Source organism: Symphalangus syndactylus, chromosome 4 (genome assembly GCF_028878055.3).
Source record: "Symphalangus syndactylus isolate Jambi chromosome 4, NHGRI_mSymSyn1-v2.1_pri, whole genome shotgun sequence".
Taxonomy (NCBI): Eukaryota; Metazoa; Chordata; class Mammalia; order Primates; family Hylobatidae; genus Symphalangus; species Symphalangus syndactylus.
Window position 1 is genome coordinate 15993327 of NC_072426.2, and position 13392 is coordinate 16006718.

The 13392-nt window shown below is 43.7% G+C and overlaps 1 protein-coding gene across 4 annotated transcripts in view; it reads left to right on the plus strand.

Moving 5' to 3' along the window:
- Positions 1–13170, plus strand: part of TENT5A (terminal nucleotidyltransferase 5A) — a 380492-nt gene extending 367322 nt beyond the window's left edge. For 2 of the 4 annotated variants that reach the window (XM_055274170.2, XM_055274167.2), the window contains exons 4-5: positions 6731–7319; positions 8438–13170. In XM_055274170.2, the coding sequence (XP_055130145.1) occupies positions 6768–7319; positions 8438–9214 (1329 nt within the window). In that variant the 5' untranslated portion in view covers positions 6731–6767 and the 3' untranslated portion in view covers positions 9215–13170. Of the gene's footprint in view, positions 1–6205; positions 6552–6730; positions 7320–8437 lie in introns of those variants that run through there. The other 2 variants (XM_055274168.2, XM_055274169.2) reach the window with 2 other exon arrangements.
- Positions 13171–13392: the final 222 nt, after the last annotated feature.

Here is a 13392-nt window from a genome sequence, read left to right on the forward strand (position 1 = left end):
GTAAATAGGCCTTCTACAGCTGCCGTAAGTTTAAATCTCATATAAAAAATCAACTATCAGTAGCTAAAAAATGTATCAACATACGTTGAACAGGTAAGAATAGGCTGAAAATATATCAAGATGAGCTGGATATAACATACCCATTGAATACAGCCTTATTTTTTACAAGGTACCCAAACATTTTTGGCTAAATTCCTTCTAGAAAAGAGAAATAATTTATTATATTCTTCCCTTGTACTCTTCACAAAACCTTACAGTTTCCACAAGTAAAATCAACACTTTTTTCAGAGCAGTTAAACGTATTCCAGCACAAATTTACAAAAAAAGTTGTAATACAAATATTAAAGTTTACTTATTCACATTTGATGGTTTTTGAAAATACAGTGTATTTCTAGTTTACATTTTGCCAAATGAATGTAACTTTTGAATGTCTTTTTTTATCTGGAGTAAGGAAAGCAGTCTGGTCCATGGGCCTTGCAACACTGATTGAAACGGTAAAATTTCACAGAGATGTCATAACAGGAAGAACTTCTGGCATAATCAACACTGACAATAGCATAAGAGAATACTAGCTAGTCTTTCTGGTGAAGAATTCTGTTAAAGGACAGTCCAGACCAAGTTCGATTATAAGAGTGATGATGTAGGTCTGTCTGACCATATTTGCTGCTTGCATATTGAATTTCCTAAACTCACTGATCTGTAACTGTGAATGGAGTTATTTTTATGTGGTCATATACTTCAAATAAACACACTTAAAATCTTAGGATATTACACTTATAAGATGCGCAACAGTAGAGTAATGATGCTTTATACTATGTCCACAGGTGGGAATGTAGCCCACATAAAAAATCCTCTGTGTCGCTACAGGATCTCTTTAAACTTAGCTGTTTGATGCTGATCATTTAAATGCACTCACACTGATGTAAGATTAAACAGTGTGGTTAGAAGGGCTTTTGCCACATGATGAGGGCGACTGAGTCTAACTTTAACTTTCCCATAACTAGCTGTGTAAATATAGGGAAGATCATCTAGCCTTTCTTCATCTCTAAACTTAGAACTTCATGCTGATCAGAACAGTTTTGAAGATAAAATGAGATGATATAGAAGAAAAAGGGTTGAGAAATTTAAAACTATAAAAGCTAATTTGTTGATTACAAAGAATATACAAGTAATACGTTGGATGGTTATTCCCAAACTAACCTGTATGACATAGGATGTTGCCGGTCTTCCACAGGCCCTGAATAATGAATAAACATTTTTTATTTTCTGAAGAAACATAGGGAACGTCATTTCACAAGCACCATTTCCCTGTGAAAGCAGGTAATTTATTTTCCCAAGTGAGTTTTAATTTTTACATGAAGCACTTAGATCAGTTGCTGTTCCACAAACACTAACTGGACAGCAGAGAGATGTCCAGTTTACTCTGCAAAGAAGGCATATGTGTGTGCATGCTTGGAAAAGCATACAATACCCCAGTGGTCTCTGGAATTACTAGGATTTGCAACACAAAGGCAGCAAATGGGTGGGGGACAGAGAGGGGTGGGGGAGTACTCAAATTCCTCACACTACCACTTCTCTGCCTGCATTGCAGGGTGCTTCTAGAAGTACATGCCACTTTTTGTGGAAAGGTTCCAAGAGCAGAAGTGGTAGAAGGTGGAAAATCAAGAGAGAGAGTCGAGAGGGCTGGTGTGGAAAGACCAAAAGTAGGACAGGAATATGGGGGGAGACTGGCTAGAATGCTATGAGAGAGGGAAGTAGCAGGCTTAATGGCAGGTTTCGTGCGTGTGCGTGTGTGGGGGGGTGCTTTTTTCTAATGTCTCTCCTTCTGGGTATGAACTTGAAGGAATAATTTCGTATTTGGTGGCTTCCCATCTTCTGAAACCATTTTTGAGAAGGTAGGAAGCAGGGCAAGAAGGGGAAAGTACCACTAAGTGAACTTGGGGCAGTCTTCAAGCACCCCATTGTGTTTCAGTGTGTCTGGTGTCTCTTGCAAATTCTCCATAAGGTGCTAGCTTGCTGGCTCTCCGCTGCCACAGAGGTTATTCGTGGCTGCTGGGGAAGAAGCGCCCATCTGCTTCATCAGGTCATTGTGCATTCTGGCCCTCAGCAGTTGTTTCAGGATAAAATCACTTGGTCTCCAAAGTTATGCCCAACCTGAATGTCCAGAACTTGGAAAGAAAGAAGAATCAGAGTGCAGTTCCAGCTCAAGTTTAAGTCTAGGGGGAATATGAGAAGACTGGGAACAAGCCAACTCACAGAATGTAAGGAACTGACGTGCATGGGTCTGAACCAAGGCTCTGCGATTTCTCTAAGTTACTTAACCTTCTTATGCCCTGTCTTTCCTATGGAGATATAATGTGTACAGCTCTGGTTTTTAGAGAAAGTTTAGAAAAAATAATGTATATAAAATATTTAGCAGAGTTTCTGGGATATAATAACAAACTCAATAATAATAACTATCATTAAGGCCGAAGCTGAACATCTTATTTTGCTAAGTCCAGATTGATTGTTACTGTAACTTTAAAAATAAGATGAACTAATTATAAGTGTTTCTTTCGCAAAATTGTATGTAAAGCTTTCCTTTAAAACTTTCAGAATAAGGACTTTTTTTCTGCTCGCTTAGAAAGCAGTTTAAATTTAGGCTGTCCGTATTTCAGTTTTGTGGTGGTCTTAACTTTATCAACTAAGAGCTTCATATTGCCACAGGTGGTTTTTTTTTTTTCCTTTCGAGTGGGAAAAAGTAAATAATTTATCAAACAGGTTCAGAAGCTAAAGCCTGGGGGAAAAATTTAGCAACTTTGCATCTAAATTTAATCTAAGAGTAACTGTGTTGAGAAATATCTTAGTTGTGAATGTATTTGGAAAGTACTGGCGTTCATTTCATAATTGTTTTGGTTATCTAGAAAAAATTAATTAATGGTTTCAATTGCAGAATCTGCAATTTTATGTGAGGATGAGTATTTTTTCCTAGAATGTAAATATTATTTCAGTTTGAAGACAGGAAGAGTGGAACAGTGAACATATGCTTTCATTCAACAATATGTAATGATTGGTCACTATGTATCAGGCACATATTAATCCAGTCAAAGATTAAATTGCCCACAAAGGCATTGCCAAAAGTAAGATATCCCAGATGTCCCAGTGCAGGAGGCAGTAGGGTCTGGATTATGGTTGGGAAAGGGGGAATGTTTTGTTAGAGGTTTAAGGAAGTGTCAGCCACAAAGCATTGGATGCTTGGGGGAGAGGCGGTCTTGGCACACTGCTGTTGGGATTATCTTCTCCCCAGCACAGCATATAGCACATAAGCAGGCCCTGCAAGTCCAGCTGCATGCTGTGCTTCCACCTCTCAGTTGTGCCCTCCATTTCTGGGAATGGCCATGGGATCAGCCTTTGCTTGGGGGAGGGTCCCCACTTAGAGAACTGGACCATGGTGGCTGTTGTCAGCGCAGTGTAAAGTGTGGCTGGGCCCTTGTGTCAGGATCTCCCTGACAGCTTGCCAAAATGCAGATTCCTTTAGTGCTACAGAACGAAATCCTAGGTATGCACAGGCAGGTGTCCATCAGCTCTAAGAGTCTTCTTTATTTTTAGTTTTTGGAGCAAAGGTAAAAATAAAGTACAAAATAATTGTAGTAGAGCTAAACACACACACACGCACACACCCTTGATTTTTAAAGTACAGTGTGTCTAACACAGGATCTGTTACTTTGGCTTTGTTTTAAGAAGGGGCAGAATTCATACCGGCCTTTGAAGCAAACATTTTTAACAGGTGTTTTTTCTTTTCTTTTTCTTTTCGCTTCTCTTTTCTTCTTTTCTCTTCTCCCTCTCTCTCTTTTCTTTCTCCCTTCTCTTCCCCTCCCTTCCTCCATTTTCTTTTCTTCTTCCCGCCCCCCTCCCCTCCCCATCGTTCCTTCTTCCTTAAATCGTTGCTATTTGTGCTTGTCTTGTTTTCCAATAAGAAGGTACTGGTAAGCTACAGACCACTTGTTACCCCGTAATGACCACTAAACAGCATTCACAGCCAAATGGATTGTTTTTGGCCAAAAGGCCTGCTCCCACAACTTATTAGTTGTAGAACTTGGGAATGTGTCTTAACTTCTTGGATTCCTCTGTTTCTAGATCCCTAGGAGATGGAAATACCTTCTTCTTGAAGATTAAATTAGGTATTATGTTAAGGAGCTAAACAGGTTATAGCCCAGACGTGTTCAATAAGTTCCTGGTACTCATAAACCTTATCTCAAGGCACTACCAATCTCATTTATGAATCACGGGAGTGTACATACCCTTTCTCAAACATTCTCCAACTCTATACGCTTCCCTTTGTAGATAACGCTCTTCTCTTCTTTCCCCGACTACTGAAGGAACATCCGTTCTTTTCTTTCAAGATCCAGTCCAAATGACACCTTCTTGGGTGTCTCTCTGTTTCCTATGTCGTTAGCCCGCCACGCGATTGCGTCAGAATATACTTCTCTCAAAATACATATGCAGCTGAACCATGATTATGCACCTGGGTGCTATGCCCTCTAGATTCTGTGAAAGGTAGTCATTCCTAAATCTTCAGCACTTAGCCAGTTGCCTGGCACGTAACAGGTCACTAAATGCTCTATCATGCTCACACAAGAATGTGTGTATGCATATACATGTATAAAATGCCCGGTTAAGATAGATTCATGCGCCGATGGCTGGTCAGAGGAACACATGGGTGTGCTCTGAAGGAAGCGATGGCCCTATGCGGACAGGGTAGTTGTCCTAGAGTCCTCAGGCGCACCTCAGTGCTTAGGCGCAGCGCTGAGGGGACGGCCTCTGCCACGGAGCCAGTCGGGTTTCTCCATTTTGGGACGCAGCTCTGCAGGGCACCGGCAGGGGGCGGCGTTGTCACGCAGCTGGACGCTCCACGGGTGACACCCCCGCACCCTACCCCTGAGCCCCGAGCCGCGCAGCTTGGGTGACTAGGCCGGGGCTCCCCCAGTTAGGAGGTCAGCGCTGTTTTTCCTCCCAGTCTGGGCGGGCAGGATTGAGCAGGGTTTGGGGAGTATTCTGTGACCCTGGCATTCTCCCCTCTGCCCCACCTCGGCCCCCCGGCAGCGTCTAGGCGCTGGGAAAGCTGCTCCGGTTTCGTTGACGGAGGCAGCGAGCTGCCGAAGAGACGGCCACAGCTTTCTAGCAAAGAGTGGTGGTGGCGCGAGTTGAGCGTGGGTAGAATTAGCTCTGCCGAAGTCACCGAAGCTGGAGGTGAGAATTCATTTTATTCTTGAAACCCCTACTTTTACGTCTCGTGGAAAACCAAATCGTATCCACTGACACTATGATGCACTTAAAATGGCCAAACCTTAGCGGGCCGCGAGGAACGCGCTTCGCTGCCTCCAATTTTCTGTGAGAGAACTCGCAGCAAAGGCACCGAACACCTAGCGGCCCTTTCCCCAGACTCCGGGGCAGCACGCACTCCCCGGGCGCGCTCTCTGCGCCGCACTCGGCCCGCCCAGTCCTCGGCCATTGGCTGCTCGCCCGCGTCTGCTCCGTGACGCGTCCTGGTCCCCGCGACGCACTGGCCCCTTGGAGCCACTCGTGCGCAGGAGCCGCGCACGCCCGAGGCCCGTGGTGCCGCCCCCGCGCCTTCTCGGGCTCGCCCAGAGCTCCCCGGCGCGCTTCCCGAGGTTTCGAGAATCGAAACCCAGTTATCAAGAAGCCCTTCCCACTCACGCGCCGTGACTGATTTGCGTGCAAGCGTGGATTCATGAGTCCACACTTGGATGGGGTTTATCAATGGAGTAAATGGTCTAGCTAGACATCGAGGTTTGAAAGAGCGGTCGTGAGGAACCTCTGGAGCCCAACCGTGATGATCTAATGACGGGCTGTATCCGCGAGAATTTTGGGAAGTTTCTGCAGTTGCAGGATTTTAGTCGTGATCTGGTTTTGATGACCAGTTATGATTCCTGGGGCATTTAAAGTGTCCCCTCCTGGGGAAAATGAAAAGAGATTTGCGGGAGGGGGCGTACATAAATTAAATGTATGTATAAATACACGCATCTACGGGCGCACACAGTATCCGCACAGACGCACTAGGGCCTCACGCTCACCGGCCGCAGTCCCGCACTAACTGCTGGGCTAGTCAGCTGTGTGCCCTGCGGGCGGGGGAGGGCAGAGGGGGCGGCGCCCCATGCAGATGAGGAGGGTGTGGCGAGCGTGCCGCTCCGGGCCCCGGAAGCGCAGAGAAGCCCGGTATAAAAAAGTACTGAAGACATTTTCCCCGCACAACTGCTAAAGCTCCAGAGACACGAACGTGTGTGGCAGCAAGAGCCGCCACTCTGGGACCACCGCAGCTGGGGTGGCAGTGGCGCGGGAGGGGTTGCGGGGAGGGAGTGGTGAGCGCAGGCGGCAGGGGTCTGGGAAGGACGAAGTCGCTAGTTGCTGTCGGAGCGCACTCACAGCTCCTGAAGTGTTGCCGCCTCTCGGTTTCTCTCTCGCTCGCTGCGCTCCTAGAAGGGGCGGCCGCCTCCAGGTGACACAGACGGGACTCTCGCTTGCGCTTTCCAGATGCATCAGAGATACTTTTGGTGCGGGGCTGCTCTGCGGGGCGCGGGGCGCGGCTGGGGACTGTAAGGGCCGGGGGAGGGAGAGTCTCCGAGGAGGCCCGGGGTCAGGGAACTATGGGGGAGGGGGCGCTCTTTTCCTGGCGGGCCTCTGCCCTCCGCCGCCGCGCGTCCTCACCGCGCTCCTTTCCCTTTCCTTTTAGGACTGACCAGGGCCAAGTGGCGCTCGGCGGGCACTACATGGCGGAGGGCGAAGGGTACTTCGCCATGGCTGAGGACGAGCTGGCCTGCAGCCCCTACATTCCCCTAGGCGGCGACTTCGGCGGCGGCGACTTTGGCAGCGGCGACTTTGGCGGCAGCGACTTCGGCGGCGGCGGCAGCTTCGGTGGGCACTGCGTGGACTATTGCGAAAGCCCCACGGCGCACTGCAATGTGCTGAACTGGGAGCAAGTGCAGCGGCTGGACGGCATCCTGAGCGAGACCATTCCGATTCACGGGCGCGGCAACTTCCCCACGCTCGAGCTGCAGCCGAGCCTGATCGTGAAGGTGGTGCGGCGGCGCCTGGCCGAGAAGCGCATCGGCGTCCGCGACGTGCGCCTCAACGGCTCCGCCGCCAGCCACGTCCTGCACCAGGACAGCGGCCTGGGCTACAAGGACCTGGACCTCATCTTCTGCGCCGACCTGCGCGGGGAAGGGGAGTTTCAGACTGTGAAGGACGTCGTGCTGGACTGCCTGTTGGACTTCTTACCCGAGGGGGTGAACAAAGAGAAGATCACACCACTCACGCTCAAGGTAACACCACCCGAGATGCACCTGGGTCCTGACCCAGGCTGGGCCAGGTGCGGCGGGGAGCGGGCAGAGGGGCATCGGTTAAATGCCATGAATCTGTGGCCATCACGAGTTTGGGCGCGCGTATTTCTTTGATTTTTGATTTTTTAAACCAGTAAACTGACGTGCGTGGACGGTGTTGAGTGTTTTCAGTTTCCTTGATGCTTTGGCGCTACAACTCTTCTCCCAGGTCGTCCTCTGCCCTCTCTTCTCTTCTTTCTCCTTGCGGTTTAACTCTTGGCTTTCCCTGTTGGAGTCTTGTCCAGAGTAGATTCTGATACTTGGCAGAATGAAATGATGTAAATAATTTTTTGAGTCCTTATATGATCTAGCCTTTGGGAAAATAACAGCCTGAAGCAGAAGTGAGTCAATGAGTTTTTTATTGTACTGGAAAAGGTGAATAGATTGCACAGCGGCATTCAGCTGACTACATGTTAAAGGTCTATCTGGTGGTTCTTCGTGCTGGTTCATATGTTAAGGGTATAGTGGCACCCCCTCCCCACCCTCCACTTTAGTTCAAGACGGGTTTTATATGATTAGTTAAAATTGTCTGAGGAGGCAGTCTCCCGGAATGTCATAATTTAGTTTATATTTGATTGTAACTGCAGAGTGCCCCTGGAGGGACACAGAAGATACTGATAATATTGATTGCCGCAGGCGGAGAGGAATTGGGTGGCTTGGAACAAGGGTGAGTGGCTGACTAACCTACCGCTGAATGCCCTTCCGAGTCTTTTGAATGTTGTTTGGATACTGTGTGAATATTGTGCCTATTAGACCATTTTCAAAAAGTAACACTTAAAAAGTCAGACATGACAACAAAACCTCTTATACTGTGCTACGTCTGCCAAAAGCCTCAAACTATTACCTCTAGTCCCTTTCCCAGACAGTAAAACTACTCGTTAAAAGTATTTTTTTTTTTCTATTTTCAGAAGACCGTTTAAGCCTGTAGGTACTGTTTGGCTGAAACTTGACAAAACAAAAGGGAAAGAGCAAAATAATTCTCAGCTGTGAAGAGGATGTATTTATTTATTTATGTATTATTTTCTAGGTTTGCTCATTTTGTTTTATCTTTTAAATTGTAGGAAGCTTATGTGCAGAAAATGGTTAAAGTGTGCAATGACTCTGACCGTTGGAGTCTTATATCCCTGTCAAACAACAGTGGCAAAAATGTGGAACTGAAATTTGTGGATTCCCTCCGGAGGCAGTTTGAATTCAGTGTAGATTCTTTTCAAATCAAATTAGACTCTCTTCTGCTCTTTTATGAATGTTCAGAGAACCCAATGACTGAGACATTTCACCCCACAATAATCGGGGAGAGCGTCTATGGCGATTTCCAGGAAGCCTTTGATCACCTTTGTAACAAGATCATTGCCACCAGGAACCCAGAGGAAATCCGAGGCGGAGGCCTGCTTAAGTACTGCAACCTCTTGGTGAGGGGCTTTAGGCCCGCCTCTGATGAGATCAAGACCCTTCAAAGGTATATGTGTTCCAGGTTTTTCATCGACTTCTCAGACATTGGAGAGCAGCAGAGAAAACTGGAGTCCTATTTGCAGAACCACTTTGTGGGATTGGAAGACCGCAAGTATGAGTATCTCATGACCCTTCATGGAGTGGTAAATGAGAGCACCGTGTGCCTGATGGGACATGAAAGAAGACAGACTTTAAACCTTATCACCATGCTGGCTATCCGGGTGTTAGCTGACCAAAATGTCATTCCTAATGTGGCTAATGTCACTTGCTATTACCAGCCAGCCCCCTATGTAGCAGATGCCAACTTTAGCAATTACTACATTGCACAGGTTCAGCCAGTATTCACGTGCCAGCAACAGACCTACTCCACTTGGCTACCCTGCAATTAAAAATCATTTAAAAATGTCCTGTGGGGAAGCCATTTCAGACAAGACAGGAGAGGAAAAAAAAAAAAAAAAGAGAGAAAAAAAAGTGATCCAGCCCTTATTAGGGATGTGTTTTCTGCAATGATGATATGCTCCTGGTTTTAAGTTTGGCAAAGCTTATGTATCTTTTAATAGATGTGGGAGCATGATCTCGAAAGGATCCTTTTCCCTCCCCTTATTCTCCTACCCAATTGGATTCTATCCTGCAAAAAAAGAGAGACCTGTCATTAAAAGCAACCAGGTTCTCCTGATATAACAAGAGAAGAAATGTGTGATGACAATATGGGTTTGCTATATCTGCTCCCATAGCTTTGCCATAGGAAAAAAAAAGTGGAAAGTTTCTTTTAAGATGGAATTCATAAAAGGGAAAATACAGAGGAAAAAAAGGTCTCACTCCAACTTGTGAATCAGTTTAGGAGTTCAGATATTAATAGTAACAATATAGGAAAAAGGGGAACTCCAACGTTGGGATTACTGTCTGAGGCTTGTAGCAAGTGCTTTCTGTGGAATGATCTTGTTTTGCTAACAAACGGCTTGCTCCGAATGAACAGTAGTAGGTTGGTGCAGTTCTCGTAACAATCAGCAGAACTTATGATGACCCAATCCATTAATTCCAGCTGCGTGCATAGATTGCATTTTTAAAATGTAAAAATGCAAGCAAAAACAGCTGTAACAAAGAAAGTGTGCTCAAGGACCAAAGATTTAACAGATAAAAATACCCAATTAGAAGAGTTATAGTAGAATATATGAAGAGAGATTATATTTGTTACACACCAATATACATCAAAGTGCCTGTTGCCTTCCGAAAATTTGAAGTGGCAAAATTATGGTTTAATGATTATTTTATTTTATCAGGGACTGCCTCAAGAAGAAAATAACATATAAGCTTGTGAATGGTGGAGAAAATGCCCTATTTTTTCTTGCAAATACTTGTATAAAGTTAACATTTGTTGATCTGATATTATCATAGGTACATGTGTATGTGTGTATAAATTATGTGTGTGTGTATGTATACATTTTATATATACATTTTATATGTATATATACACAGTAGATTGACTATGATCTAGAATAATGTCTCAAATAGGAAATGTTTAAATACTGTGTGTTTTTATGTTTTCAACAGGATAACGTGAGACGTGGGCATATTGCAATGATGAATTAAATCCACATCTAAAAAAATTAAATGAAGGAGGGAACCAAGTAATATATTTCATAGGAAGAGCAGAAATTATACTGTTTTAGTGGGATTTATTTTTCTTTTTTTTCTTCGGTGAGCCATAGAATTCCACAAATGGGAGAATATTTGTTTGGCAGAGCACTCTTTTTTATATTGAACTGCCATTTTGACAGTTTGAACCCATTGTAAAAATATAATTGCATTCCTCTATGATGTTTAATCTAGTGGATCATGGATCAGTAATAGGCTACTTAAATCCCTGACTGCTAAAAAGGATTTCCGGTGATCTAAACACTACTTGCTAATGTTTAAATGAATTTTAATGAATGCATTCTGCATTTCTGGACCACTAGAATTTAGTAATGTGAAATGACCCTTTTTAAAGAATATTTGCACAATTGCTTAAAATTTATATATGAGATATATATTATATATAACATTTTATAAATCATGTCAATATGAAACATCTTTGATCTGGTTGTCACACTGCATTTAAATATTTAGTACTGTACTTTAAATCACTTTCCATTAAATCAAATCCAACTTTATTTTCTTTCTTACAAAAATACCAGTTATACCTTTGTGAAATGAACTGGCATTACTATTTCAGTTCAATAACAGCTAATCCTAAAACCACCCTTTCTCCTTGCCAGTAGTCCTCTAGATACTGGTCTCTGAAAATGCATTTGTTAAAAACAAAACAAAACGAACACATAAGAACCTTCCCTTTGTGTTGTGAAACAACCACATAATCTCCACAACCTTAGTGGATGACTGCTTGCTATGATAATTCCTCGAAGACCCAATCAGAAGATTTTCATCATCAGTTAAAGAGACTACGGGAGAAAAAAGTGTCCTTCTGTTGGCAGTATAATTTGTTTGTTTGTTTATCTAGGGATCCTCAGATGCTTAGTGCTAGGTTAATCCAGGTTAATCTGTCTGGACTACCTTTTGTGCATCTTTCTTTGAAGCCTTAATGGGAACCTGATGGGTTTGCTGTAGCAGCTTCCCTGTGAATTCTGTCAGAGCTGCAACAGCCCCTGCACTGCCACTCAGTTTTCTAAGGAACTCCTACTACCATCTTGGCTCAGTCTCCCTCACTCGAGCCCTAGGTTTGAAAAATTAATTGCAACTTCCCAGGAAACATTGTTCAGTTTGCAGATGAAGCCTGGCACTCACCTGTCAGAAACCAGAGCTCCGCCTGCTTAGTTGTTTCAAAGTTTTCTAAAAGAAAACTAGGGGAGCACTTGTGAACACAGGAGCAGCTGGTGATCTGCTTTCTCACCCTAACTCTTGACAAATGAGTCGTCTACTATTTTAAAGAGTCTGGAGGTCTCTGGCTCTGCCATAACAATAACCTGCTGTTAATTTATAACACAGATTCTTGTCTGGAAGAGCCTTATTTGAAATACACTTTCATTTATTTTCTTAAATATTTATATTCTTTTCTTGCTTACTTCAGGGTTGGTAGCTTAGTTGGAAGTGCCAGCACCTGGCACCTATTCATATAGAACAGGCTGTACTCAAGACAACTTCCAGCATTTACTTTAAGACTTATATAATTTATTTCTATTTTGTATGTACTATAGTCTTGTGCATATGTAGTTGAACACACAGTGAAATATATGTCTGTCTTTGTGGATGTGTGGCCTAAAAATTTGAATGTTTGTCTGGTGAGAGAGAGCCATGTGTATAGGTCAGAAGAAAGAACAGCTCCCGACTCCCTGTTAGCGCCTGTGATTTGTTTGCTTTTGTGTTTATCTGGCCTAGTGTGCTGTGTCTTTAAACCAGGAAGAAGTTTTGTCTTTTGGAGGCTCTTCTCACCTGTCCAGCCTGGCATGTCAGAGAACACATAGCCTGTGACAATGCCGTTTTTAAAAGTTTACTTCATTTGCAGTAAATCCAGCTGCCTCAAGAACTCCTACATCAAGATGGACATTTCCCTTCCAGAAATGGGATCAAGTATCTGCTCACTTTGGTATTGGATAGACTAATAATGTAGCTCCAAAAATGCAAGGATGGAAGAATATCTGTAATCCAACCCAAGGAAGGAAATGAAAAGTGAACGTACTGTTTTTACCACCCCTTTCTGTTTGCTTATTGTTGGTTGCTTCACTGTGCATAAAGTTGTTTTCAATGCAATGCTTGTTCAATAAATATTGTGAACTATTTTGTAAATGAAATGTATTATGTTGATAGCTGTCAGTTCAAAAGTAAGCTTTTTTGTTGTTGTTGAAGATGAAGTGTGTTAGATGAAACCAAAAAGCCAAAAAAAGTAATTTCATATATAGCATCTATTTGAATATAATCTTTCTTTAAAATTTCTTTTAGCATAGCATTTTCAGTGCTAAGAAAGAATCTCTATGTTATATTTTGTTAAAATAATGGCTTTCTAACAAAGCAAATGGTAAAGTACAAAGTTGGAAGATGTCAAGTTAACGAGACTTGCTGCAAAGCCTTGCAGAATGGAGGAGGCTCTGCCCGCTGGCTGTCTCTCCCTCCAACCGCTCTACAATCATTGCCTGCTTTGAGGTGTTCTGTTGCAGCAAGCTGCACCTTGGGTTACTCTTTTGGAATATTTTGACTATAGGCTGCGTCACAGGCAGAAAAGGAGTTGATGGAAAATGGACTAAAAAACTGACATGTTTGAATCTGCTAGAGGGAACAGATTGTGAATTTTGTTTACAGCATCCAATATTTGGATTTTTTTGTAAATAAAAAAGTTATTTTTTTCTATTGATTTGTGTTTGCTGTCTACAATGTCTGTATTGACTAAAGACCATGTCCTTTGAATCCCAACCCACGTCCTTTAGAAAAGGCAGAGCGGTACATAGAGAAGAGTAGCCTTCAGCCACTTTCTGATTGAAGCACAGTAAATGAAAACATCCAGCTGTCAGCCAGCCCATCTCTGACTGGCTCAGTTAAGCTCCAAAAGCATCTAGCTAATAGATGCCAACAATTT